This window comes from Chaetodon auriga, chromosome 18 (genome assembly GCF_051107435.1).
Source record: "Chaetodon auriga isolate fChaAug3 chromosome 18, fChaAug3.hap1, whole genome shotgun sequence".
Lineage (NCBI taxonomy): Eukaryota > Metazoa > Chordata > Actinopteri > Chaetodontiformes > Chaetodontidae > Chaetodon > Chaetodon auriga.
Window position 1 is genome coordinate 2,023,611 of NC_135091.1, and position 25,723 is coordinate 2,049,333.

Genomic DNA, 25,723 nt, shown 5'->3' on the forward strand with positions numbered 1-25,723 from the left:
GATCCTCTCACCTGTGACCAATCAGCCTGTTTACCTGTGGAATGTTCAAACAGGTGTTTTTGGAGCGTTCCACATCTTTCAGTCTGTGAAACGTGTCGCTGCATCAGATTCACAATAAGAGATATTTACAGAAATCAAAGACTCACAGGTCTCAGTGACAGTTCAGGCTGCTAAAGTGGCTCTTAAGAAATGTCTGCTGTGGTAGAGCACAGTCACCAAAATGCATTTTGTGAGTCATAATTTCAATAAATATTTGCAGGAATTCGCCGGGTCATTACTGTGTCTTTCTTTGTCTCTTACAAGCTCGAGTAATTAGCGAGAGGCGGCTGTGACGAGGACGCAGACGGACATTTCAGCCTAAAACACGTTTGCTGATGTCAGAGCAACAAAATATCCAAGTCTGTCGAATACACTCTGATTTAATTTGCTAAATATGTTTGGAGGCTTCATAATAGCCGCCTACATTAAATCAAGCTTTGACTGTTGAAGTTTTAATCTGATTTCACTACATGAAGTAAAAATATGCACACATATAAAAACGAACATGAAGCCTGAGTCGGGATGTGAATTCTGGTCTCTGATGTTCAAATGTCTCGTGCACCCAGGAAGCCGTCTGCCCGCCACCTCTCTACACATATTGATTACTTAATGATGTGAAACTAAATGCTGCTAATGAACAAATTTGTTTACTCCAGAACATATTAGAAGAGCAAATCAGGGTCACATGAGCGTCCCCGCTGTGACTCGTCTCCCACAAATTAAAACTACGCTTGGATGAACCTCTGTTTGTCCACAGACTCATTGTGGGCTCTGCAGCGGCGGCTGCTGGCACTTCAGTGGTTGTGTTTTAATTTTAAAGGGATTCGGGTCTGAAAACACGGGATTAGAAGTGAGAACTGCCTGAAATATGAAACTGTGTGCAGATTCTGGTCTTGAGGCCGTTTTTCTAATCGTGTCTGAATTGTTTCGATATTCTTGAACAAAAGCTTTTAAAATTACGAAGACAAACTCTCCCCTCACATTAAGACAGTTACTGTATTACAAGCTTTCTGAAATGTTATTCTTCAATATGCAAATGAGTCAAATAAAAACCTAAATGTGTGTTTTGAACGTTTTCACCACTCGTCTGAAAGATGTTATGAAAGCAAAAACAGCCCAAACTCTGAAATCTGACCAGTTTCCCTTTAAGAGAAGAAGAGAAATGTGAGAAAATCTACGTGTGTCCATATTTATTTTGCTCGTTTTACAGAATGCATGTCAGCAAATTGCCTTTGAGGACATTTATACATTTAACACCTGCTAACTGAACAGTTTTTGCTCCTATGATATACCGGCTTTCCAGAATAACTTCACACGTCAGTTTTGAGTTTGGTCTCCCTACAGCTCCTACTGTCACTATACAATCAAAGAACAGTGATGTGAGAACTAAAGAAATATATCACCAACTGAACGTTATGCATTCATTTTCAGCGTCCAAATCCTCAAAGAACACGAGCAACACATCAGAGTTTTAATGGAAGAGGTGGCTTTGGCTGAGAGGAACCAAACATTAGTCAAAGTCAGTGAGAAATGAATCGTATTCGTCCAGTCTGCAAGAAAATGACTCGTTATAAAGAGTTTGATTCCATAAGGATGCATTACTGTGAGGAAACACACTTCAAATTAACATATAAAGCAGATAAAGATGGTTTGATTCATTTACTTTGTCCTGGTGGGATGTTCCTTGCAGAGCTGGCGGCTTTTTATCACCTCACTTTGGAACAAAAGTCTACATGTGAACATTTAATTACTAACTGATCTGTACAGTGCATGTGCTGTCACTGGGTCCAGCTCTACACACCTGTCAGGACACGCAAACATGCATCCCAGTGAAGAATCTCCACGTTTCAGCCAAATCAACCACATTTTCCACCATCATGGAGGTCTATGGGAGAATTACTCGAGTTGTTAAAAGTAATAGATAAACATACCAAAATCAAGTCAATGACATTTTCAAGTCCACGTGTTAAAGAGCATGCACATCCTGAGGAAACGTCACGTCTGCTGTTTTTCTCCCACACAAAATGAAACGCTGGAAGTCTGAAAAACAATGTTGAAACATGACAAAAACGTTGAAAAATCCATAAACAAAATGCAACCAGTACAAAATGTACTGGTCTCACATTCCCTCCCACGTATTTCACTGCGGTGTGGACGCTGATATTCAGTCTTTCTGTGATCATGTGTTTCCGCCTCACGGCTGAAAGTTAAAACTAACATGTTAGCTGCATTATTAAGATGCAGTTCCTCTAATGGCCACTAGATGTCGGCTCCAGTAAGATTAAGACCACATTTTTGTCTAAAAAGTTCATTTCACTTCTTCTGATTTCCTTGATGGAGCTGCTTGTGCTTAAAGCAAGTGTGTGATTGATTGACAGGTGTTTCAGGCTATCACGCTCTTCCTCACCACAAGTATAGATTTTCTTCGGGGCCTGTTTCAAAAAATCGATTCGCAATCGCTGCTCGTGGTGAACGGTGACAGCGTCGCATTTCATGTTTATGACTTAATGCTAATTGCGGCTAAATTCGGCCTTCGGGGCTCGTGCACGTCAGGAACGTGACATCTGTTCTGATAGTGAGGAGAGTCAGGAGAAGACAGCACATCTCAGCTTGTATGTTGAACGTTTGGTGACGCAGTCTTCATGTTTCATTCATGTCTGCGCCTCATGATGAGATCTCATTTTGCATGGGAGAATAAGAGATAAACACTAAACATGTGAGCTGGCTATAAACTGACATTAAGCAAAGACAAACCCAAGTTTCCAGTCAAAACCAGCGTAGAGATGAGTCATTTGTGGGATGGCCGAGTCAAAATGTGAGGAGGACCTCCAGGATGGCTTCCTGGGTGGCTTTTAAAATGTGAAAAGCATCGACGCTGGTTTCAAAGCAGGTTTCTGAACTTTGATCCGAGGACAGCAGCAAAGACAAAACAACAACACAGAGAGAACATTCGAAACGCTGAATCTTTTCCAATAAAAACAGATTCTAACTTCATAATGCTGTTTACACTTCATACAACATGTACCAGTCTGTCACCTGTGTGAGAAACAAGGTAGATATCCATTTCCATAAAATACTGACCGAAGAAAAGAAAGTTTAAAAAATCTTAAATGTGTGGTAAAGCGCAGAGCATCACCAGATAAACTATATCTGTCATAAAAGTAAAGTCTTTACGCGTGTTACTGTGTTTAAGTTCCTCTACATACAGTAAGTTTTACACCCGAACCACGTCGCCTGACTCCACCTGTGACTCCACCTGTGACACCGTCGCCTTAAAAATAAGCAGGACGCTCTGTGTGAGATTCAGCTTTGCTATATTCAAGCAGTATACAGATGTTTATTCAATGTAAACTTTGTATCCTAACAACTGGAAGCATCTACAGTGGCTGTGTGTGTGTGTGTGTGTGTGTGTGTGTGTGTGTGTGTGTGCGTGTGTGTTTTCCTCCATGTTTCCTCCTGAATGACACCGACACTGTAAAAACCGAGTCCTGATTTTGCAGCTTGTGACTGTAGCTGTGAAAAACACGTCGCAGACATCGATCAGTGCGCTTTAAAAAGCTTGATGAACGCGCTCTGACCCACAGTTTTTCTCTCTGAGGTGCACAAAACTGGCAGTTCTACATCGCACTGATGGAAGGAGGGATAACGTCTCTAACGAAGCAGCAGGAAACGGCTCAAACGTTTCTACGTTTCACAGAACCACAGGGAAAAAAAAGCTGTGATGCTGATTAAGTTTTGGATTGCAGAAAGCTCAGATGTTTAGATGTTAATGAAAGATGAATTCAGTCATATTAGCAAACTGAACATGAGATAAAATATGTTCAGTGATGATGTTTTACACACATTTAAAGCTGTTTGGAACATTTTAAAATCACGTCTTCATATGTGGTGATGGCAAAAGAAGAAGTCTTAAAGCCCTGTTCTCACGGGACGAGTATAATACCCGGAAGCTTCAGTGATTTTTTTTGTTTTTTGTTTTCTTTGCACCTTTTCTCTCTTCCCTGGTCGACGGTTTCGGAGGCTGCATTAGTAATTACGAACAAACCTTTTGACATCATTTTGGGTGCAGACTCAGGAGGCTCCTTGTCACGCAGGAAGTGGATGCTGCACAGAGCCGTGGCTTCATATCAGGTGATAAAGTCATAAATTCATGTAAAATACAGATTTTGCTCATCCAGAAAGAAAACGCAGCAAGGAAAGAAAGGTAATTTCTAAAGTCACACGAGCTTCCCTGGAAATACTCGCCCCATGCCAGCAGGGGTTTAGTTTTAATCTTGCTACATGATGCACTGCTCCATGCACTGACACTTAAAGTTGTTGCAGCAAGCACTCGTGACTTGAACTGACAAATTAATTTCTCAGGTAAAAAACCAATCTGTGGACTCTGCAGCGCTCCTGCTCTCATGATGAAGTCTCATTTATCTTCATGTAAGAATTAATGGGAGCTCTGAACAGACAAATGGATGTGAACAGTAGTCAGTCAGTTATGTTCCAACTGTGAGATTTGATTTTTTCCCACTGAAACACAGAAATCATTCATGCTTTGCAGCTTCTTACGACGGCAGCAAAACATCTAGTGTCAGGAGAGCGTCCACAAACGTTTGGTTTGGTTAAATATTCTGCAGCTACAAACGTCTCAGACCTCAGAGCTCAGGCTGCTTTGACTCGGCTTTGAGGTGGAATCAGTGGGCGCAGACTAAAGTGATGATCTGCATGTGATTTGTAATCACAAAAACATGGTAGTTGAATCAGTCAGACCGTCTAACAGTCCTTCAGCATCGTCTGCCTGCACTTTGCTTATTGGTTCATGAAGCTGAACTCGGCTCAGTTCCCCAAAATAGCATCTCTGCAGAAGGTGAACTCTAAGCTTCAGTCCAATTTCGTGACTGATGATATGTCTGTTTTATGGATAATAATGTGCCCTGTTGAGGTTCAGGGAGTAACACCAGTGTAATTTTCCATAATTTCTGTCCTCATTAGCGTTTTGCCAGTGAAAAGCTTTCAGAAATCATTTGTTCCCAGCGCATCGAAAAAGTGCTGCTTCAGTTTAAATAACATTTTTTTTTCCCCTAAAATGACTTTTAATGCTGCAGCCACTGAAGTGCATCAAGAGCACTTTGATTCTATCAGAACTGAATGTGAAGAGATGATTGAGCTCAGTGTTTTCAACCTGCCTCAACGACGCGCATCAGTGTCATTATCATGGACGTCAGTGTTGAATGTCACCTGTAGCTACTGAAGCGCGTGTTCCCGCCTCAGATAGACGACAGAACACAGACGTTTTCACCAAGATGTCTTTTGTTTTTAGCCTTTAAAGGTCCAGTGTGGAGGATTTAAGGGGATAAAATCTTTCCAGTTATGTTTTCATCAGCGTTTAATCAGCTGAAAATGACAATCGTGTTTTCGTTTCCTCAGAACGAGTTTACTGTCATGAGCAACACAAACGAGCAATCAAACATCCGTCAGCCTGATTTCCTGCCTGCCTTCAGAGGACTGGCCGATCGGGCATCAGATAAAAGGACAGTACGAGCCTCACGTGCGGCCGAGCGTTATCTCACTGCGTTAAACAGCAGGCAGATCACTGTGAGCCTTAAGAAGGAAGCACAGAGGCCGCGTCTCGCTCGGCTCAGCTCAGGGTCGAGCCTCTGAGCTGTTGTAAGTGGGGTTGACGTGTCATGTACGCTGGTGTGATAGTTTAACATTCCAGCTGTCTGCTCTCGTTGCGGCCGGCCACCTCACGCTTCCTGCCTGCCGGCCTTTCTGTGATCTGCTCGGCTGCGTGTTTGCCAGCCTGACCGGCTTTTCCTCTGCCGCTCTGCCGGCCCGTCGGCCTTCCTCACGCTCAGCTGTCGCACCGTCTGAACCTCACGTCATAGACCTGTAGTGAGCTGTCGGTTTGGAAGAGCCTGAAGTACAGCGTGTCGAACAGCCTCAGCTGGTGCCAGTTTCATATGAACAAGTAACAGTGAGTGGAGCAAACAGCAATAAATAAATATCCTGCTGTATCTACACTGCAGCGTTTAACTGAAATCTGTGCTTATATGATAAAATTTAAATTTAGATTTAAATGTGTAAAATAACACAGAACATAGACACCAATCGTGTGTACAATACTGCCAACTTGAATACTGCCTGAGATAAATAATCCATCGCTGTGTGTCATTATCGGCCTCTGGGAAGTGTATTTGCTCTGGTGCGTTCACGTGCTGTCAGGACATTTGAGTTTTCCTGTCAGGGAACAAAAGTTCTGTTTACATTCAGTATTTCTCAACAAAACTGAATCCAAGAGATCGAACAAACACGTCGAGTGTTTGCGCTTCCTCATAAAACATGCTAATGCTAACAGCTAATGTTTTATCTATTTTAAATTATGCATGTTTCTTCTTCGTCGCCGTTGTTGGTGCGTTGCTACACCTCGTCGTGCGCTACCCGTCGAGTAGAAGAACACTGTGAAACTAATGGTCCTGAAGTATTTTTCTTATCACATGACAGCACCTGAAGGCTCGAAATCATCCGACAGATCTGTAAATTAATAGCTGAACGTGGGATGTAGCTGGAAGCTAAGAGGAACGTGAGTAAGTGAGTACTAACACTGATTAATACTTAATTTTTTTTGCCTGCATTGTGAAACACTGATAAAAGTACTGAAATAATGCAAATAAAAGTGTGATTTTAGAGCAAGTTTCTAATGTTTAAAACGTGCAAAAAAACCCTAAAAATACCAGTGCGGCTCTTTAATGTGCACTTCTTTAAATCTTATAATACTGCCGTGTTTAGAAGCAGACGCAGTTATTATGGTGATGAAGATTGTTAATCTTCCAAAATAGCCAAAAATATGACAAATGTGTCTGAAAGTCACAGGAGAGGGTGATATGTTCTCCCTTTCTCTGCTTTTAGAAAGTTGAATTTAGGCTTTTTAATTTGTCTGCGAGACTGTTTTTGGATTTTCCTGATGGCAGAAGAAATACTGTTTGACTTCAGTGGGTCAGAAAAGAGCGAAAATGGCCGAAAAGGAGAAAGAAAAAACACAGAATTCACAGAGCAAACTTGAACTGTAAAGGGCAGTTTGCTTTCTCCAAGAGAAAACTGGAGCGAGAAAGTTCAGATATTATGTTCACAGCAAAGACGCCCATTAACACCCCAGCGGACTCCCAGTAAACCCAGCGCCTGCCTGCCTGTCTGCCAGTTTTGTGTCCAGGAGGTCACTATTATCACTTCTGCTCATCCTGAGCCGTCCGTTTCTTCAAATTACTGTACAAAGATGGAAAAAACATTGCAGCTCTGGAAGCGAGCCCTGTTTGAAGTATGATTTCCAGTTTCTCAAACACGTATACTACACACCTGCAGCAAACACCTTTTTCTCGTGTTGTGTTTGTCTCCCTCGCCGGCTCCTCGCTGAGGGCCCGGGCCGTTCAAAGACGTCAATTTACAGTCGCTGGAATTGGCACTTGACAAATAACTAAATAAATAAATATATAGAACAACATCAGTAGCTCTTCGGAGGCCCTCCTGCGTGAGGAAACGTCCTTCTCGTCTGCTTCCTATCATAGTTCAAGAATCCAGCAGCAGCAGCAGCAGCAGCAGCGGCGTTGTCCGCAGGTGTTTTCAGGGCGCGCGTCGCTCACAGCAGGTGCACAGGTAAGTCAGTGTGTTTCTCGTGTGTGTAAATACTGATCTGGGAACGCCGTCAGCTGCTGTTGAGCGTGTGCGGTTTAGTCCAGCGAGAGCAGCGGCTGCATGTTGTCTTCTTCACTCTTGACTTTGTCGGGTCGTTTGAGGACGCCCGGTTCCACCACCGACTGGGACCTGCGTGGAGACACAGGACAGGACGATCTGCGTTAGTGTGGGCTGGAAGTCTGAAGACCAGATCAGACCAGACCGGGTCCAGTTTATAGCAGCCAGTTAAAATTTACTTGAAAGACGAGTCTGTGCATCAAAAGTTTTAGAAAGTTAGTGTTTACTTTGTTCTTCAGGGAAAATATTTTGTTTCCGTACTTTTAAAAAAATGGCAGCAATGAGCTTCCGTACATTTACCGCATTGTGCATGAAAACACTGTACTGTGCACACTGGTTTTATATGAGAACTCTTGTAACATGCTTGTAGTGTGACGTGTTCATGTTAGCAGCTGAATAACATGCAGAGAGTAACCGTCAGATAATTAATCTCTGACTTCTGATTTATTGATAACATGTTGACGCCGGCTGTCAGAGCTCATGTTGTTGTTTGTCCTCCACAGTCTGAGTGTTTCTGAGTGAATGAGTCAGCTGGTGTCACACAGTGGTCGGATGATTTACTGTCACAGTGAATCATCCTGCGTGGTGGCCTATGGGGGGAACGGTGTCTGTGAAACGTCAAACAGACTCACAGCAGCAGAGGAACAAACTCCCAAAAAACTCCACAACGACAGAATTTAACCCTTTTTTAAAGTCAGACAATGTTAGATTTTGAAAGCCAATAAATGTTTTTTGCTGTCAAATAAAGAAATCAATTGGATCGATCAGACCGCAGTGGTGGCAGGGAGGAGGAGAAGACAAGGATCCCACAGTCTGCACATTAATTCCATCATTTGTTTACGCTAATAATGCAAAGGTAACATGATTAGTTTGACAGTATGTTCATTTTTTGCTGATACGTGGATTCACATTGGAGACAATTACTTAGCTTTGCACATTTTTCACATTTGTGTCTGTGTCCTGCAAAATAAGGACCATGTTCACTTAGTGCATTAACTACTGGTCTGGTTTATAAAGACGTTACCAGAAAGTTGCTGGTTCAAATCCCTGCAGCAGCGGGTAAGATGAATAAGTGACATGTTTTGTTCCATAAACATCTGCTGTGAAGCTCTAAAAACAGGAGATGAGCTGACCTCTTCATGGTTTTCGGGGACAGGTTTTTCTCCAGGTCTCTCTCCAGGTCTTGTACTGACAGCGTGTAGGACTCCGGACAGTAGTCTGTCTCCTCGTCGTAGGCGTGGTCCAGCAGCGTTCGCGCCCACGTGCCCATATCGTACGGCGGCATCATCCCGCCGAGCTCCGACGGGAGGATCTCAGGGTGGATCAGCTGGTGGAGGCTGTTCAGGTTGTTGCCGTGCATGAAGATCTGAGGGAGAAAGGTCACAAACAGGCAGAAACGTCTTCACAGCCAGACTTCAGTCTTATGAATAACACTGAAAATACAGATCGAGAAGCTTCACTTAAGTGGACTGACTCATAGATTTAAAAAGCTTCTTTGCAGAAATCACCAGCAGAGTTATTTCTTCTAAAATTTTAACAGTAAAGCAACGTTTTTCTGCTTCTTCAGCGGCTGAAATCCTGTTTAAACCTCCATTAACTGTTTGCAGCTCATTCAGAGAGGTGTCTGTGTCCACCTGAGCAACAACAGTCACTCTGCTTGCAGCTCTGTTTTGGTCTCCACTGGTTCTTGAAGGTAACATTTCGCTCTTTAGTTGCTAAACTTTAAATGCAAAACAATGAGCTGATGATCTGTAAGGCTTCATCGCTCTGAGCGACCTTCATCACATCCAAGGTGAAATCCTGATTCTGGTTATGGCTGCTTTAGCGAACGTGCTCTGGCCTCACCCTCTTCCTGGTCTTGTCTTTGAGGAAGGGTCGTATCACGGTGTAGAGAGCGTGGATGTACCAGGGCTGGTTCACAAAGTGGATTCCTCCAAATCTGGCAGGAAAACTGTCCTGTTGGAAAAAGAAAGAGCACAGATGAATGCAGGCGAACAGGTTAAAGATGTCTGAAAGGCCCAGTGAGGGGGGTCAGTTTGGAGACACAGTCGTGGGAAGGTGACTGTCTTAAACACAGAGGCAAATTCATGAAAAGCTCCTGGTTATGATGCACTTTTCTCACCTGAGCACGCAGACTCAACAATGGTCAATCACTGTAATTATAGCTCATGAAAACTAAATTCATCATGTTTTTTATCACAAATAACAAAGAGCTGCTCTCAATCAGTCTTCTTTGAGATCCAGCAAATGAGAAATTACCTCTGTGGGTTTCCTGTCCCTTCGCATTAGATTACTTTTGAAAATGGGCTCTAATCTCATAGTCAATAGGAAATGGTCCGGTCTATTCTGGAGTCACCGCAGCACACCCCCGAGGGAAACGAGTCCTTGTTCAGACAGGTTAGTGTGAGGAGTCGGGTCTGACACGGTGGTTCCTAGAACGCTGGACACAATTATGATAATTACACTCCACTGAGTGTGTGTGTGTGAGTGTGTGTGTGAGTCATGATTCGGCCCTGGTCCAGCAGTATGGTGAAATTATATTCTGACATAACAGAGCAGGATGGTGAAAATAGCTCAGGGCAGACATTCCTATAAAAACTGTTGGCAGTCTGAGGGAGGCCGACGCAGTGACAGTCTCTGAGGTCGGGCCAGGTTTGGGAATCAGGTTTTGACCGATGTGAATCACACAGAGCGAAGTTTGCTCCGCTCGCAGACTGTCGGGCGCTTTGATCCGGACGGCTGAGGCTCATATTGACATGAAACCTGATGTGAATGTTCACGATCTGAAGGATTCTGGTGAAATCTAACTCTGCTGTGCTGCCAGATCCACCTGTGGCCCACACTTTGTTTCATCCCTCCATCCATCTTTGCTTCAGCGCCAAACAGGCAGGATTTCTACTGGTTTTAACAGAAAACACCTGGATGTTCAAAGAGAAAATCAGTTTAAAATGATTTGAAACTACAGATTTTAATAACTTCCTGTGTTTTTTTGTTTATTTACTAAAAAATACTCAAAGTATTTTCAAAGGAGCCTATTAAAGCTGTTTCCTGTTTATTTGTCCAAAGAATTTGAGTCCTACAACGAATTCACTCCTCCCACCAGGATCAAACAGAACTTGCAGTTCTAATGTTGCTGCCAGATTTCGACCATCAGCAGCCGCTCGGTCGTAAAGATTCTTGTTCGGGTTAAACGGCGGCCGGCGGCCTCTCCTCCCCTCCGCTGTCACATCGCTCTGACTCTGAAACTCTGGCCCGCCCTCTGCTCTGACAGACAGCTGCACTTTGATGAAGGGACCTGCTGAATTATACATGAAGCCCTGGAAATGGAGTATGAGCCACAGGAGGGACTGAAGGAGGAGAAGAAACGGGAGGTTTGATCTCCTCCAAGTGAGGGAAGGAGAATAATGCAAGGCAGCTTCACTGCAGCACAGATGAAAAAGACCAGGTTTCCCTGTGTGACAGTCTCCAGTGATGAGAGGCAGAAAAAGGTCATTAGTGCTTTTTGGATGCTTTTTAGAGGACAACAGCGAGCCTCACCGCTCCATCTGAGGGGCTGACAAATCCTCTGAAGGACGAATCGAGCCACGTCTGACATCACATTATTCAGACTTTCAGAAGGACTTAATCACCACAAAACCCTGAGCGCTGATGTCACAGCCAGTGTTTGTAATGCTTCAACCCGTATGGATCATATTTTCAGACATACGCGAGTCGTGTTTACAGGCAGTCACCACATTTGATTGATTTCTGAAGATTTAAGGTGGTCTGAAACGAACGCTGCTTTGAAAAGCATCATGGAGACGTTAGTAGACGCACGCGCTCGGCTCGGAAAAAGGTCGAGTTGAGCTCTTTGATGCTTCAAAGGGACGACGTCACGGCTCAGACGCAGGGCGGCCTTTAGGTGGAAGCCTTTACTGCAAGCCGAGAAACAAGGTCAGCAGGCTGAATCACATCAGTGTGAAAGAATACTTCAAACAAACAGTTTGCAGCTTTGGACATGGCTGTATGTGGAATGTGGGGGGGGGGGGGGGGGGGTATCAACAGGGTGGATAATTTCAGATCTCGTGTGCGATCTGTGAACAGCATTATGGGTGATAAAACATGCAGCGTTGCATTGGAGGAGGTCAGTCAGGACACAGCTGAGACGCTGCTCTTTTTTTGGCTGCTTTCCAAACCAATTTGTCATATTTGTAATAGATTCTGACTCAGTGGAACCTAAAATCACTCCTGTAACCACAGAGGGAAAAGCAGACCCGTCAGTAAACTCCATCAGATGCTGAACTATTTTAACTAAAAATGGATTTCATATACATTTGGATTGGATCTTAAAATTTGGTTGATTTTTGAAGTGAATTTGAATCACGGCTCCAGAAACTGTGTTCTGGCTGCAGATGTTCGGGGTGTACTGATGTCTTTGGTTTGGTTTTTGGCTGCACTTCTATTTCAGTCTGAGTTGTTGCACATTTAGTGCTATTCGTCTGTAAGTCACCGTTAGTGCTGACAGGACACTGAAACTGCAGGAGGATCGTGGAAAACACATTTTCAACAGTGAAAAGCAGACAGACGTTACAGGACACGCTGATAACTGAAGTGGAATCTGCACAGAAACATAACAGCGTTTTCAGAGGATTGTTTTTGACCTGAAGCTCTGACCGCGTTGAAAATAACTACCAGTGGGGACTAGCTGGTGAGTAAAGAGCTCAAACACTCATTAAATATAAACTGCCAGTTCCAGAAAGAAGCCGTATATTCTCTGATGTTTGGCTGCTGGAGGGAAACATGGACGCCAAACAAACGAGCGACTGCGGGGATTCACTTCTGGACTCTGGCTGCAGGTCAGAGCGAAAGAGCCTGTCAACACCGACGGGACGCCGAGGAGTCATTTCCAAAAACCTGATCGCTTCACGGACAGACGCGTTTAGCTTTCTGTGTTTTGTCAGGATCTCCCTCAAACCCTGCGTTGCCTCATCTCTCACCTCCCCCTCCGCAGCCTGGGGAGGATAAACACATTAGAAAAGATTTTCTGTGCTGGAGAAAAACTGCGCCCACCTCCTGCTTTGTGACACGAAGCAAATCAGCAGCTTTTCCTCTAAATCTGACCCGGAGCCACAACGTGTAAAATGCAGCGAAGAAGAAGCTGTCAATCTTGTTGGTGATGGTCTTTTTTCCCTCTGCAGTAATTACAGCGATTAACTCAAAATGGATCTGTTTCTTGTTCTCTGTCGGAGTGAAAACTGCTCGTCTTTTGTCCTGAAATTCAAAATCAGAGCAGCTTTTAAACAGCGAGTTTTGGCACTGACAGGTTCACTTCCTGTTTCTCAACATGGCAGAAACATTAGTATCATCTTGCAGCAAGAAAAACAGCAATTTCTGGATAAAATGGGTAAAAATCTGGGTGAAAGTTTTGTTTAAATGAAGCATTTTTCAGTGAAAATCCTAAAAAAAGATGAGAGTTGTATAAATTGTGATTTTGTGTTGAATTCTAATCCAATAAACACCTTTTCTTCATCTTCATGTACGATTCAAACTCATTATGTTACTTCATTATGAGCAGGAAATGAAACTCGTCAGTAGTAACAGTTGCCATCTTGTGCCTTCTGATGTGTGAAAGCGTTTCAGTTGTACCACATGACAATCTCTCCCTCACACTGTTCTGTCCCACGGGACCTGAACGCAGCATCAGTGGAGTTCCTCATGTGTTGCTGGTGTGCTGAGATGATGAAACCTCGCAGGTCCTGAGGGGACACAGACAGACAGGCAGGCTGCCACCAACACTGACGGTTAGACACTGTGAGTGTGTTCAAAGGCGCGCGCACACACACACACACACACACACACACACACACACACACACACACACTCAGCAGTAATGACATGCGACATGTCCCCTCGATGGCCGAAGCAACGAACAGATGAAGTCAGCCAATCGGCAGTAGCCACAGCTGCTTCTTCGCTCACTGTGGATTAAAAGCTGCACTCTGACTGCTCGAGCTCGGAGTCGCCTGAAGGATCCTCCATGTGTCCTTTAACAGACAAAAACAACCACACACACTGCAGCTCCGAGCGTCGTTCACGTTTCGACTCCGGTGTTGACGGACTGGTGGTCTGACTCTGGATCAGATCGGGCTGAAGATGACAAAATGAACTGAAACTGAGGAGATATAATGTGCTGATCAACGAGCTTCAGAGGTGTTGCCTCTGCACAGAGCCAGGCCAGCTGTTTCCCCCTGTTTCCAGTCTTTGTGCTATGCTAAGCTAACTGGCTGTAGCTTCGTATCACAGCATCACACATGTCCTGTTATCCACTTGTTCTGACCTTTCTTTGCAGCTATGATTTATGTTGCAGTGAAGTATTCAAATCAAAGCACCATGTGTTTTTCAAGGCTGCGGCATTACGTTCAGAAAATGAGAATATTCTAGGCGTCTTGTGAATAATTTCCCCAAAAGGCTTTGATTTGGAGAGCAGAATGCTGGCCTTGGATCTGTGCAGAAACACATGAAAGGCCAGCGGTGTTACACATGGAAGCGCTGAAGCTTGTGAAGCTATTGGCCGATTTGAGATCATCACAAATATATCAGAAATGGAAAAGAAAAAGATGCATTTGAGGTCATTCAAAAACCAAAAATGTGTCTTCATTACATGTTTTGTCCACCAGAGAGTTTATTATTCAGCTTTAAAACGCTGCACTCAGAACATATGATCATCACAATTCTTTAAAACACAAATCTGGATTCATCAAAAAAGAGTTATGTTAAACATGTTTCGGGGACTTCAAACTCTCAACTGTTGGTTTGTGAGTCTGCATCAAAAATCTCCATCATCGGTCTGGTTCTGCAAACCTTGGATATAAATTGAATCTGGCGAAGGATCTGAGCTCAGATTTCAGTCACAACAGCTCGTTAAAGAGAGCTGAGTCAGCATCTGATGTACATGCCAAAATCTAAAAAAAGACGCCGCCGCTGATCCTCACACAGAGCTGCAAACACATCTTCCTGCAACATAAAGAGTAAATTTATCAGACTCCGAAATCCATCTCAAGTACGGGAAGAAGAAGAAGACGTAGGCAGCTTTCACGTGACCACAGGAGGAAGAGGAGGCTGGAGAGCGGCTGCTCTGCGTGAAGTGTCTCTTATGGCTGAACCTGCTGAAGCTGTAACATCAGGTCGAACAGTGATTCAACCTGTGAGTCACCGGCTGCTCATTTATTATTTAGCTGATCAAACGGGGGCTGTGACAGCAGCACGAGGCGGGATGGAAGCAGACGACGGGAACCAGATGTACATCATCCAGCCGTCAGGGATACAGAGGGCGAGAGCAGCAGGTGGAATCAGTGAAGACGTTTGATTCCTCCGTCAGCGACGGTCCGGCCTGAGCTGGGCTCACTCAAAATGTCTGCCTGAAGGTATCTGAGGGCACTCTGTGGTGTCCCCGGCTCGGACTGAGACGTGTGACGCTGATGTCCCTCAATGCAACAACACGTTCCTACAGACTCATGAAGACATGCTGGTCCTCAACCCAGGAGGCAGACGGGTTCAGGTCCAGGCTCTCGTCCTCTCACGCCTTGACCACACCTGGACACCTCAGCCAGGATGCAGCAGCCTGACTGGTCTTCAACCTGCCCCAGTCCTCCCAGGCCTCTCCTCTGCATCCTGCACTGACTACCAGGGGCTGCTCAATCTGCTTCAGGACTCTGCTGCCTGCTCAGCACGCAGCTGCAAAGCACGTCTTTACTCCAGGAAACATTTAGCAACAACTTCTTTCATTCATTCGAGGCGTGTTTGCGTCCACCTGCTCTGCTCTCTGTTTTGGTCTCCACCAACCGCTGACATGTTTCTGCTACAGTAAATATTAGCTCGTTAGTTAGTTTGTTGCTTTGTTTGTCTGTCATCTGCTCTGTTTTCCTTTTCCTCTTTTCCCCTCGTCTTATCTGTCTGTCTGTCCGTCCCCCTGTCTGTCTGAGGCTGGGCGTGGTCTCCTACACTCTCCGCTGGCTGCCTCCTAATCACCTGCACACCTGTCGCACATCAGGCTCATCAGGCCAACAGTATTTAAGGTTGGTTCATCCTGATCTCTCCAGTGTCAAATGAGTTTCCTTAGTGTGAGCAGTAGTTAAGAAAGCTTGTGTTTGGATTTGCTGCTTTTCTCTGTTTCATATCTGAAGTGAATCTCTTTGGCTTTCAGTCTGTTGGTTGGAACAGAAACATGTGACGGTCTGCTGAAATTGTAACAGCTTTTCACAGTTTACTGATATTTTAGAGATAAAAAAATTATTTATTGATTAAAAAAAACAACACAGCTCTTGCAGTTAGTCTCCTCTTACTGATGGGAGGTAAAAATCATCTGTTCTGTGAATCTTTTTGTCTCCTGATCTGTGATTTTTGCAAGAAAGACGTCAAACGCTGCAAACTGAGAACAAATGTGTAACCTCCAACATTTCAGTCTATCAGCACTCTGCTAGCGAGCAGCTGACGATACAACATGTGACACGCGTCGTCCACCGCTCTCTATGTGTCGGGGCGGCGGTCGTACAGCTTCTCCCTCCGTCATGCTTTTTCAGTCCTGGTGCAGCACATCAGGTTGATGAGCTCTCTCCACTCTGCTCTGCTGCTGTCACTTCTCATCCACACAGGGATGAGTAAACGTGTCCTCCAGGAAAAAAGGGGGGAAAAGTGAGTTCAGAGAAAAAAAGACGGCATCCATTTGAGGGCGGGATGTAAAGTGTAGCCTGGAGTGACGACTTTGTTTTGCTGCCGGCTTCTTCTTTACAAAGAGCTCCTTCGTGAGAGGACGGGACTTAATGGTGAGCTTTAAAAAAGGAGGTAATCTCACAGTGAGTCACAGGAGACAGAGCCGAGATGCTTCGCTCGTCTCTGTGGGTCCTGATTTTCAGCCACGCTTCACCAATGATCAGAAAATCCCCAAAAATCCCCAAGACAAACCAGCTTCTTGTTTTGGGTTTTGTCGTCTCACCTGTCCCTCGTTAGTCCTCCTCCTCAGTCTGACCCACATGTCTTGTTCAGGCCTGTTTGCTGTTTCTGGATCAGCGTTTTGTGCCTCAGTGTCCTGTTGAACAACCGCATCTTCTCTGATAAATTCAACCTTTTGGCTGCATTTGTTCAACCTCTGACTCTTCTTCCATCTCTCCTCCTCCTCCTCCTCCTGCTGTACCTCCACATCCAGTCAATGCATTTCCACCTGTGTCTGCACAAACCCGTTTGTTTGTTACTTTTGCCGATTGGAACCGAAAACACGTTTCTTAAACAGTCCCTTTAAATTCACAGCTGCTTCCAACTCACAACCAGCTCTTGACACATTCATTTCCTTAGATTCCCTTTTTAAAAATCATTTTCATACAATTAGACGTGACAAACGCGTCACGTCGAAGGTGAAACATCAAAGAACCTGACAAGAAAAACACGAGACCAAAGGAAAATAAGTTGATATGGAGAGGAAGCAGCTGCTGTGATGTATGGACTGTCGTTATCGATATGAGGAGCTGAGCCTCGCACGTCTGAGTGCATGAAGGCGAGCTGCGTTCGCGCTGATGTGCTCGGAGGTGTGAGGAGGGCAGTTTGTGACAGTGTGAGAGCTGAGCTGATCCACAGAACAAAAGAAACAGCAGCAACAACAGCTATCATTATAACCAAGACCACCGTCGCCTACACGCTCTATTGTTGCTCGTGATGAGGATGATGATGATGGTACCCAGCAGCCTTTGTTCTCCGTATCATCTTTCAACAACATAAACGTTAACGCTGAGATTCATGCTGAAGTGTGTAAACTGGATCTTTTCTCTTTGGACAACAAGCGCCAACGTTTCCCTCCACGTCTTCCTGCGTGCGAAGACTCAGAGGTCACAAGTCCAAACTAATTGAACAGGTAAACAGCACCAGGTGCACATAATCAGAGCAGATCAGCGCAGGCTGGAGGAACAGCAACATATGCCAAAATACACTAATCCAGAAGTTAAAATGAAGTAATTAGAGCTTATCTCTGAATCGTTCCTGACTGCAGCTCTGGTCCTGTCGACAGCAGGAAACAGCAGGTTTTCCACACGCAAAGCGACGGTAAAACACTCATCTGAGGCGTTCACGGTTACTTCACAGGCTCCTTCCTGCTCGAGAGTCACGCTGACAGTGAAGGTCACACCAATTAAACTGCAGCCTCTGCAGGTTATTAAAATACTGCAACTTCGCTCAGGAGCTCTGCGAAGGAAGGAAGCGGAGACGTGAAGTTTCTCTCCGACTGACAAACTGAGCTCTGTGTGTGTGTGTGTGTGTGTGTGTGTGTGTGTGTGTGTGTGTGTGTTTGTGTGTGTGTGTGAGACAGTTAACCAAACTGTCAAGTTCTTGAACTTCCTGCTAACCTGAACACTGTGTCCTTCACTCCAGAGCTTTCAGGGGTTTCACTGGTAATTAAGGACTCTGTCTGCTCGGAGGACATCTCAACGACTCCAGGAACGAGAAAGACTTGTTTTCATTTATTACAGGATTCGCCAACGCCACCAGGTCGCCGCCTCTCGTCCATCCTGTGTGCGTTTGGTGCAGCTGACCTGAGAGTCCAGATTGTGGGCTGAAGCTCAGCAGATTTTGTCTTCCTGCCAAACTCACAGAGCGATGGAGGCGGAGACACGCGGGGACAGAGGACGGATTTGGCCCGTTACATCACTGCGTCATGATTCCTGAAGCAGGAAGGACCGAGTCCTGAAATTCAGCTGAGAGGTCTTCCTCAGCGTTTGACCGATGCTGTTGTCTCCGGGTGAAGACTCTTTCAGCAAACAAACAGAATTCAGGAACAAACAGATCCTGAATGTTGGCAGAGGATATCAGCTGTTGGCAGCGTCTTTTTGAACCAGCTTCAAACCTCATATCAGTCAAACCTTGAGTAATCTATTTTATTGAAGTGGCAGAGACGGCGGCTGTCGGCGTCCAGCTGCAGCCGACAGATAAAAGACGGAGAGGAAACAGTTCAGCGTTTGTTAAGACAAACCTGGTCAGAGCCTGTTTATTTACAACAGCTCCACTTCCTGTTTACAGGCCATCAGCAGCAGGTGAACTGGGAGCAAAATGATGTTTCCTCACGCGAGACTTGGTTATATTTAATGAAATAAAAGGTAATAAACACTTAAACCCATTTCCTCCTTTAAAGCCTGTAATGAACTTGCTGTCTTAATTATGCTGCTTTAGATAAAAAAGCCAAATTATAGGGTGCTTAGAAAGCTTTTATCATTTATTATACTCGCTGACGATAAGAAGGAGGAGGGTTAGAATAATGTTCAGATATCAGACAGCTTCGTTTCAGCCTCCTAAAGAATTAAAATCTGCTGCCGGAGAAGATGCAGTAGGTCAAAATGTGTTTCATGTGTTTTGTGTTGGCACAGTTTTCTCAGGAGTCCCACTTATTCTGGAGGTGTCTGTTTGTTACGTAACAAAGCTAATGCAGAGTAAATCCACAGAGAGCGTCAGCGGCTGCAGCTGTGCTACTGTATATGTTAATGTGCTCTAAATGTCTGCCAGAATTCAGCCTCTGAAAAGGGACGAACGCGCTCTCATCGAAAGGCAGATCAAGTAATGTTGACACAGACAGCGATAAAATGGTTTCACTGCAGCTTCAACTTTTTCACCACTGGTTAATGTGCTAATTGTTATTTTTTTTAAACAAGTGATCATTTAGTGTTTAAAATGTCAGAAAAATGTGAAAATACATAATTATCCAAAGTAAGAACCTTGTTTAACCAGCGTTACTTGATATTTTTGTCTAAATGGGTGAAACAGAACAAGCTGTAAATAAAATGTGCATATAATCAGCTGAAAGACATGAACGGAAAAGTTAGCTAATGCTAACATGCTCAACATGACAATGCTATCAATGTTTACCATCTCTTTTTAGCCTGTTAGCGCGCTACCATTTGTTAATTTGCACTAAACAAACTACAGCTGAGGCTGCTGGGAAAGTCATTGTTTTTACAGGCGTTTGTTTTTTAATATTAGACAAATTAAACATTTCACCAGACGGTGGCGCTCCAAAGTCAATTAGATTCATCCTCCGGGAACTACGACCATCGGCTCAAGATTTAGGGCCAATCCCTCCAGTTGATGTTGAGATATTTTACTGGAAAAGTGAAAAATTTGACCTGTTGGTGGCACAAATATTTAACAAATACAATTATAGTTTGTCAGGTGATTATAAACTCATGAGAACATAACTATGAATATTTTATATTACTCTTCCATTTCTGCCAACAGGTCCCTCTAAATCCGACAGACTGGACCTTTAAAAGTAGAGGAACTAGTTTTTTACTTTTCAGTATTACAGTATTGTGTGTGTATAATGTTTATTCAGTATTGACCGTTACACTATTAATTATTCATCACACATTTACACAAACACAGAATACATTTACAGTGTTTTGTGATGCATTCACTGACCGGCTGAGCAGCCGCCCGCGAGCATCTTGGAGGAAGACGAGAGCGAGATGAAGAAATGTGTTTCTGTCTGCGCACAAACACACACGAGCACAACAAAAGGGAGCCCATCTGGAGGAGAGGGCAGAGCAGATAGCGCGGCGGTCCGACATGTTGCTGTGGCAACGTGGCGAGGGTGGGATGCAGCGGGAGGGAGCCGGGGGAGGTAGAGGAAGCCAGGAGAGGTGGGGGGGTGGGGGGGGGTAGGACGAAGCACACTGTGTCATCCACCTGACTGCTGATGAAGACGATGATGCTTCTTCAAGGTTCAACAAGACGAAAAACAAACAGCAGCAAAGAGATTTTAAAGACTTCTGGAGGATTTTGTAACTATTTTTGGTTTTCTGCTTCTGTAGAAATAACTGCTGCCGGTAATGATTTATTATTCAAAAGCTGCGATTCGGTGTGATTATTGAGCTCATTTTTAAACAAACAAGCTGCAGATTTTCAGCAAATAAACTCACCGAGCAGCTGAACAATGACCGAGTGACTGCACTGAGAGAGCGAGGGGGGGCATGAGGGGGAAGGGGAGGATGATGATGTTGTTGAGGAGAGAGGGGGAGGGCGAAGAAAACAAAAGGAGTCCAGAGGAGACAGAGAGGAGGAGGAGGAGGAGGAGGAGGAGAGAGAAAGCAGAAAAGGACGTGTGAACTTCACCTCCTTCTGTATGATTCTCTTTTTCGTCAGTGTTGAGTCATTTGCACCCTCACAGCGTTAAAGGAAGATGACTAAATCAATGAGTCCACTTCCTTTCATGCTCGCTTTTTCAACACTGGAACGGCGAAGTGAAATTGGAGGTCTAAGAAAAGGTCAAGATGTCAGCTGAAAGGGCATCGTGTAATTACAAGAGGACAAGTGTTCATTAAGGCCCGAACGCGTTGGAACAGACGAGGAATCTCACTTTGGAGGACTGTTTGTCGTCTGATTGACATTTGCTCCGTCGAAACAGAAACATGAAAAGTTGTCATGTTATGAAACTCATCAGGGTTCATCCTGCAGGGAGCATGAATCCATCCAACCACAGCAGAGATAAGGGCCGGAGCAGCCGAGCTCAGGTCAACTTTTCCTCGTTACTGCTAAAATTTTATCTGATCTGTCAAATCATTTAAAGCCCATCAGTTATCAATACGACAGATCGACATGACAGTCAGTTCTTTACTCAGCTGCAGCTGACTCATCAAGTTAGCTAACATGAGCACAGACATCTAAAAGCAAATTTCCTGCACTTTCTGTTGGGAAGTCATGTTGAAGGGTTGCAGAACAAAACAGATTCTATTATACAGATAACAAAGCTTGATAAAGCAGAGCGGCTCTGAAAGCTCCAATCAATCTTTTGAGAAATGATTTGTGAAGTTACGGCTTTGTGTTACTGAAGAGCTCCACACAGTGAGGTAGGATTACACCGATTTTAGGTTTGAGAAGAAAATAGTGTCAGATCTGCAGATTATCAGGAGAGAGATTCAAATTAGCGCATCCACACTTAAAACCACGCGGTCCAGCGTGTCTTAGAGGTCTTCACGGGTCTAAAACTGCAGACAGACCTGTGGGACACTGACTGGGCCTGAACTCTTCTCCTGAAGAGAACGCCGTCGCTGCAGCAGCACGAGGCTGCAGCAAACAACGGTGAGAAACGAGCAGCCGTACATTTTCTCTGCACTTCACGCTTTCTGTCCGCTGGAAAAACAGATTTCCATGATGCACCAGAGCCGAGAGTTCATCCATCCATCCAACTCTGACACAGAGCTGAGGAGCAGCTACAGAACCAACTCCATTAGATTTAATACCATTTGGACTGGACTCTCGGCTCCTAGACACCGTGTCACGTGAAGATTAACAATGCTTTTATGTAACCGTGATGCCATCAGCTTTGTTCGGCTTTATTTAATTAAGATTGAACCTCATGTTCGTACAAAGAGCAGGAATATGACTCCTGCTGTCAGCCTGCTAAGAAGTCGCATATGTTGGCCTTTTCAAAGAGGAACGTTCAGAGGTCTGACCAGAACAAAATCCTGGATCCAGATCAAATCCAATCAGCTGATTCCTGAGTCAATCTGTCACCAGATTTGAGCCAAATCCTGTGAACAGACAGATGTAAGAACGCTGCTCTAGTCACATCATTAAGACATGAACTGCAGCTTTAAATGCAGGTTTCACACATGCAGCTGCAGCGTTGAGTCCACAGACTGTCAGCAGCTGTACAGTCAGTCATCTGTCAGAGACTCAGGACAGCTCATTCCTCACAGAGGAGCAGGTAGCTGATCTGAGGTCAGATGGTGTCAGACTGTGACAGATCACCTTAATGACCTGATTCACATCTCCGATCTCAAGAGACAAGATGTCTATACGACTGCTGAAGTCCACGTCCAGCGTGTGCAGACAGCTCGAAGATGAACAGCCTGGATGAAAACATCAAGCATAACAAACAAGTGTAATAAAGCTTATGTCACTAATTTATAGTCATAAAAACACTGCAAACAGTTTATAACCGAAAAACATTCTTTAATGACCATTTTAATGCTTTTATGCTGTTTTAATTTGTGTCCTGAATGTCATGAGTATGTAAAAAAATGTACCTGTGGTGCTAAATTCAAAGGAAGGTTAACAGTGAGATTTAAATCCAGTGGCAAAAGGAAACAACAACAAAAATATTGTATGAAAACAAAAAATCTCCAAAGAAAAAGCCGATCGATGCACAGCCGAGATGCTTAAAAAGCATTCAGGAGGAAAGCAGATTGTGTGAGCTGTGTGGTCTCATCTTCCTCTGTACTGCACCGATGGTTTAAAAGAGTTCGTGTTCCCTGAAACGGCTCGACGGAACCATGAAATATTCTGGCCTGAGCTGAAACTGGAGTGGCTGCTTAATTTCAGTGTCTTAAAATCGGCCAACTTTGCCTCAAAAGCCCCGAAAAAAAGGCACTCACTTGAAAACAGTACAAATGCCTCACCAGCTTCATTGTTTTTTGTACATACACAGCTTGTTTTTTAGCTAAGACGGGCAACTGTGAGGCAGCGACCTCTAGTGGCTGTAGTTATTATGATGGGAGCAAAGGAGGAAGTCAGGTGACGGAGTATAAAGAGCAAGAAAGTCCACATTTGGAGGAGGGTCAAACAAAAAGAGGACTTTGATCCAGGAGACAGCTGACTTATTTTAACTTAACGTACGTAACAGTAACGCACTCATTTTAACCACAGTGATTTAAAGCTAACTAAAGCTAACCACGTCGTTTTGATACCTTTCACAACGTGACAACAAAGGTGCGACCTATCGCTGGTACTGTCCAACGGTCATGTGTGTTGTTGCAAGGACGGCATGAGGTTCTCCACTTTGTGAACACATGAGTGTATAAATTAGTGGCCTCAGGAACATGCAGTAAAACTGTTAATAATGACTGCGTTCTGCTTTTATTTCGGTTTTACGCACAGTTCAGACTTTTTTAGACTTTTGAAAAGAAGGTTCTGAGACATGAAACCTTAATCCGTCTCTAACATTGTAATCCTGGAGGATTATGACTGGATGGGTTTGTATCCCAGCCTGCACACTGTCTCACCTCCTTAATATAATGTCTTGTCTCAAAGTGTAAAGAAACCTAAGTGGGAAAATGGGGCCCGTTCTGTACTGTCAGAGAGGGAGAAGCACACAAGCTGCAGACAATGAAGTCTGTGGCACAAACAATCAGGCAGCACATTAAGAGCAGGACTATAGAGACGGTCAACTTAAGGACACACAGCTCCGTTGGGTCCAATTCTGAGTTCTTCCCATTAGATTTGACTGTTTTCAGATATAAATCAAAGCAAAAAACTACAGGAAACAGAATTTTTCTTCCTTCCCTGTAGTGGAGATAAAAGATTTCAATGTAAAGCAGATGGTCCAGAGCAGAATACTGTATCCTGACAAAGACCAGACATACTTACAACCAAAGACATTCATGGCACCCAGAGGATTATTCCTAAAGCAGAGCTGACACTACATAGACTCAGCCTGAGTTTAGTCTCCCTCCGTCTAATTTTAGAACCAGGCCGCACTTCTGCCAGATCAGCTGTTGTTTGACGTGATTAATGATGTGAATGATCAAAGATCTGGTTCTCTGATGATCGGTCGGAGGTTTCAGCTTCTCCATGCATTAGAAACTGTGCCGAGCTGGTTTAGTAATACTGGAGTAGTATTGTACAGTACGTACTACATGGTACTCATGGTTAAAAGTCTGCAGTGATATGAAACTGGATGTATCTGCATCTTCCTGCTTTGTGGTTCCCAAAGGATGAATCCTAATGTTTTCAGATCTTCTGAGGACTCCTGCTGTTGTCTTGTTGCTGCACAATGAAACCAAGATTGATCAAGCTGATTGCCTCGACAGTCACGCTCCCCATAGGATCAACCCTTCACATCTCCAAGAGCTTCCCTCCAGCGTCACACTCTCCACAAAGTACCTCTTAATCTAACAGACATGCTGTCACCCTTAATAGCTAGTGAGACATTCAGGGCAAATTTTTAGCCTCATTGCTGTCGAGACTCCAAGTACAGAAGTGTCAGTATATTGTTAATTCTCTGCAACAGTAAACCACAGCGGTCCAAGTTCAAACCCAGCCAGAGTCCTTATTATCTGTCCCTGCTCACATTCTGCCTCTGACACACTTAAAGGTACAAATGCTCCAAAAATAATCCAAAGAAAAACAAACAATCATATTCAGAGTGTAATACCCATCGAGCCCTCCAGGAGGCACCAGCAGGGATCCAGGCTGCCAGTCCTACTTCTGCTGTGATGTGCACAGCATACTGTTCTACAAATGTGGATCCCAGGGCATGTGGCCTACATGCTATTTGTATTTGCTCAAAGCTAACATTGTCATGGTTGCCTTGACAAAGAGGAAATCACAATTGAGGCTGTCTGAGCAACATAAACATGGAGGACGAGACAAAAGACAGCAGATGACTCAGAGCAGGCAAAGATAAAGAGAAACATCAAAAGAGGCTTCTGACTTCTTAAACTGCAGAAAATTTAAGAATGGCATCTTAGTTCAGGATGTTTAAATCTGATTTTTCCTTATTGGGGATAAATAATACCGTCAGGCACAATTTGATTCTTCAACTGATTTCAGGGTAACTCGTCTTCATTGGTCACATGTTTAAACTCTTTTCCAGCTGATAAGAAACAAATGTGAAAAGTGGATTCAATGTTGGTCACACTAACATCCCAAATAAATGGTCACAGACAGAGTGGCTTATTTTAAGAATTAAATCGATATAGTTGAATAAAAAGTTAGTTAAACTCAACTTTCTGGGCCAATATGAACAAAATGTGACAAGTTTTAAGACTGATATTGGTAAGTTTCTCTGGATAATGGAACATTTTGCATGTTTGTTTAAAGTGTAATTGCTTGTCGTTTGTCACACTGCTGTCGGTTCATACAGACATCAGCTCATCCAGCACTGAGCCGCGAAAACTCTGTGGAAACAAAGAGAAACAAGGACGGCAGCGGCAGATAT

General features: G+C 44.1%; 1 protein-coding gene across 1 annotated transcript in view; it reads right to left on the reverse strand.

The window, feature by feature from the left end:
• Positions 1 to 1,204: 1,204 nt before the first annotated feature.
• Positions 1,205 to 25,723, reverse strand: part of LOC143336102 (clavesin-2) — a 32,717-nt gene continuing 8,198 nt past the window's right edge. The window contains exons 3-5 of the mRNA XM_076755997.1: positions 9,619 to 9,729; positions 8,907 to 9,139; positions 1,205 to 7,845 (exon numbers count right to left, since the gene is read on the reverse strand). Of these exons, the coding sequence (XP_076612112.1) occupies positions 7,752 to 7,845; positions 8,907 to 9,139; positions 9,619 to 9,729 (438 nt within the window). The 3' untranslated portion in view covers positions 1,205 to 7,751. The remainder of the gene's footprint in view (positions 7,846 to 8,906; positions 9,140 to 9,618; positions 9,730 to 25,723) is intronic.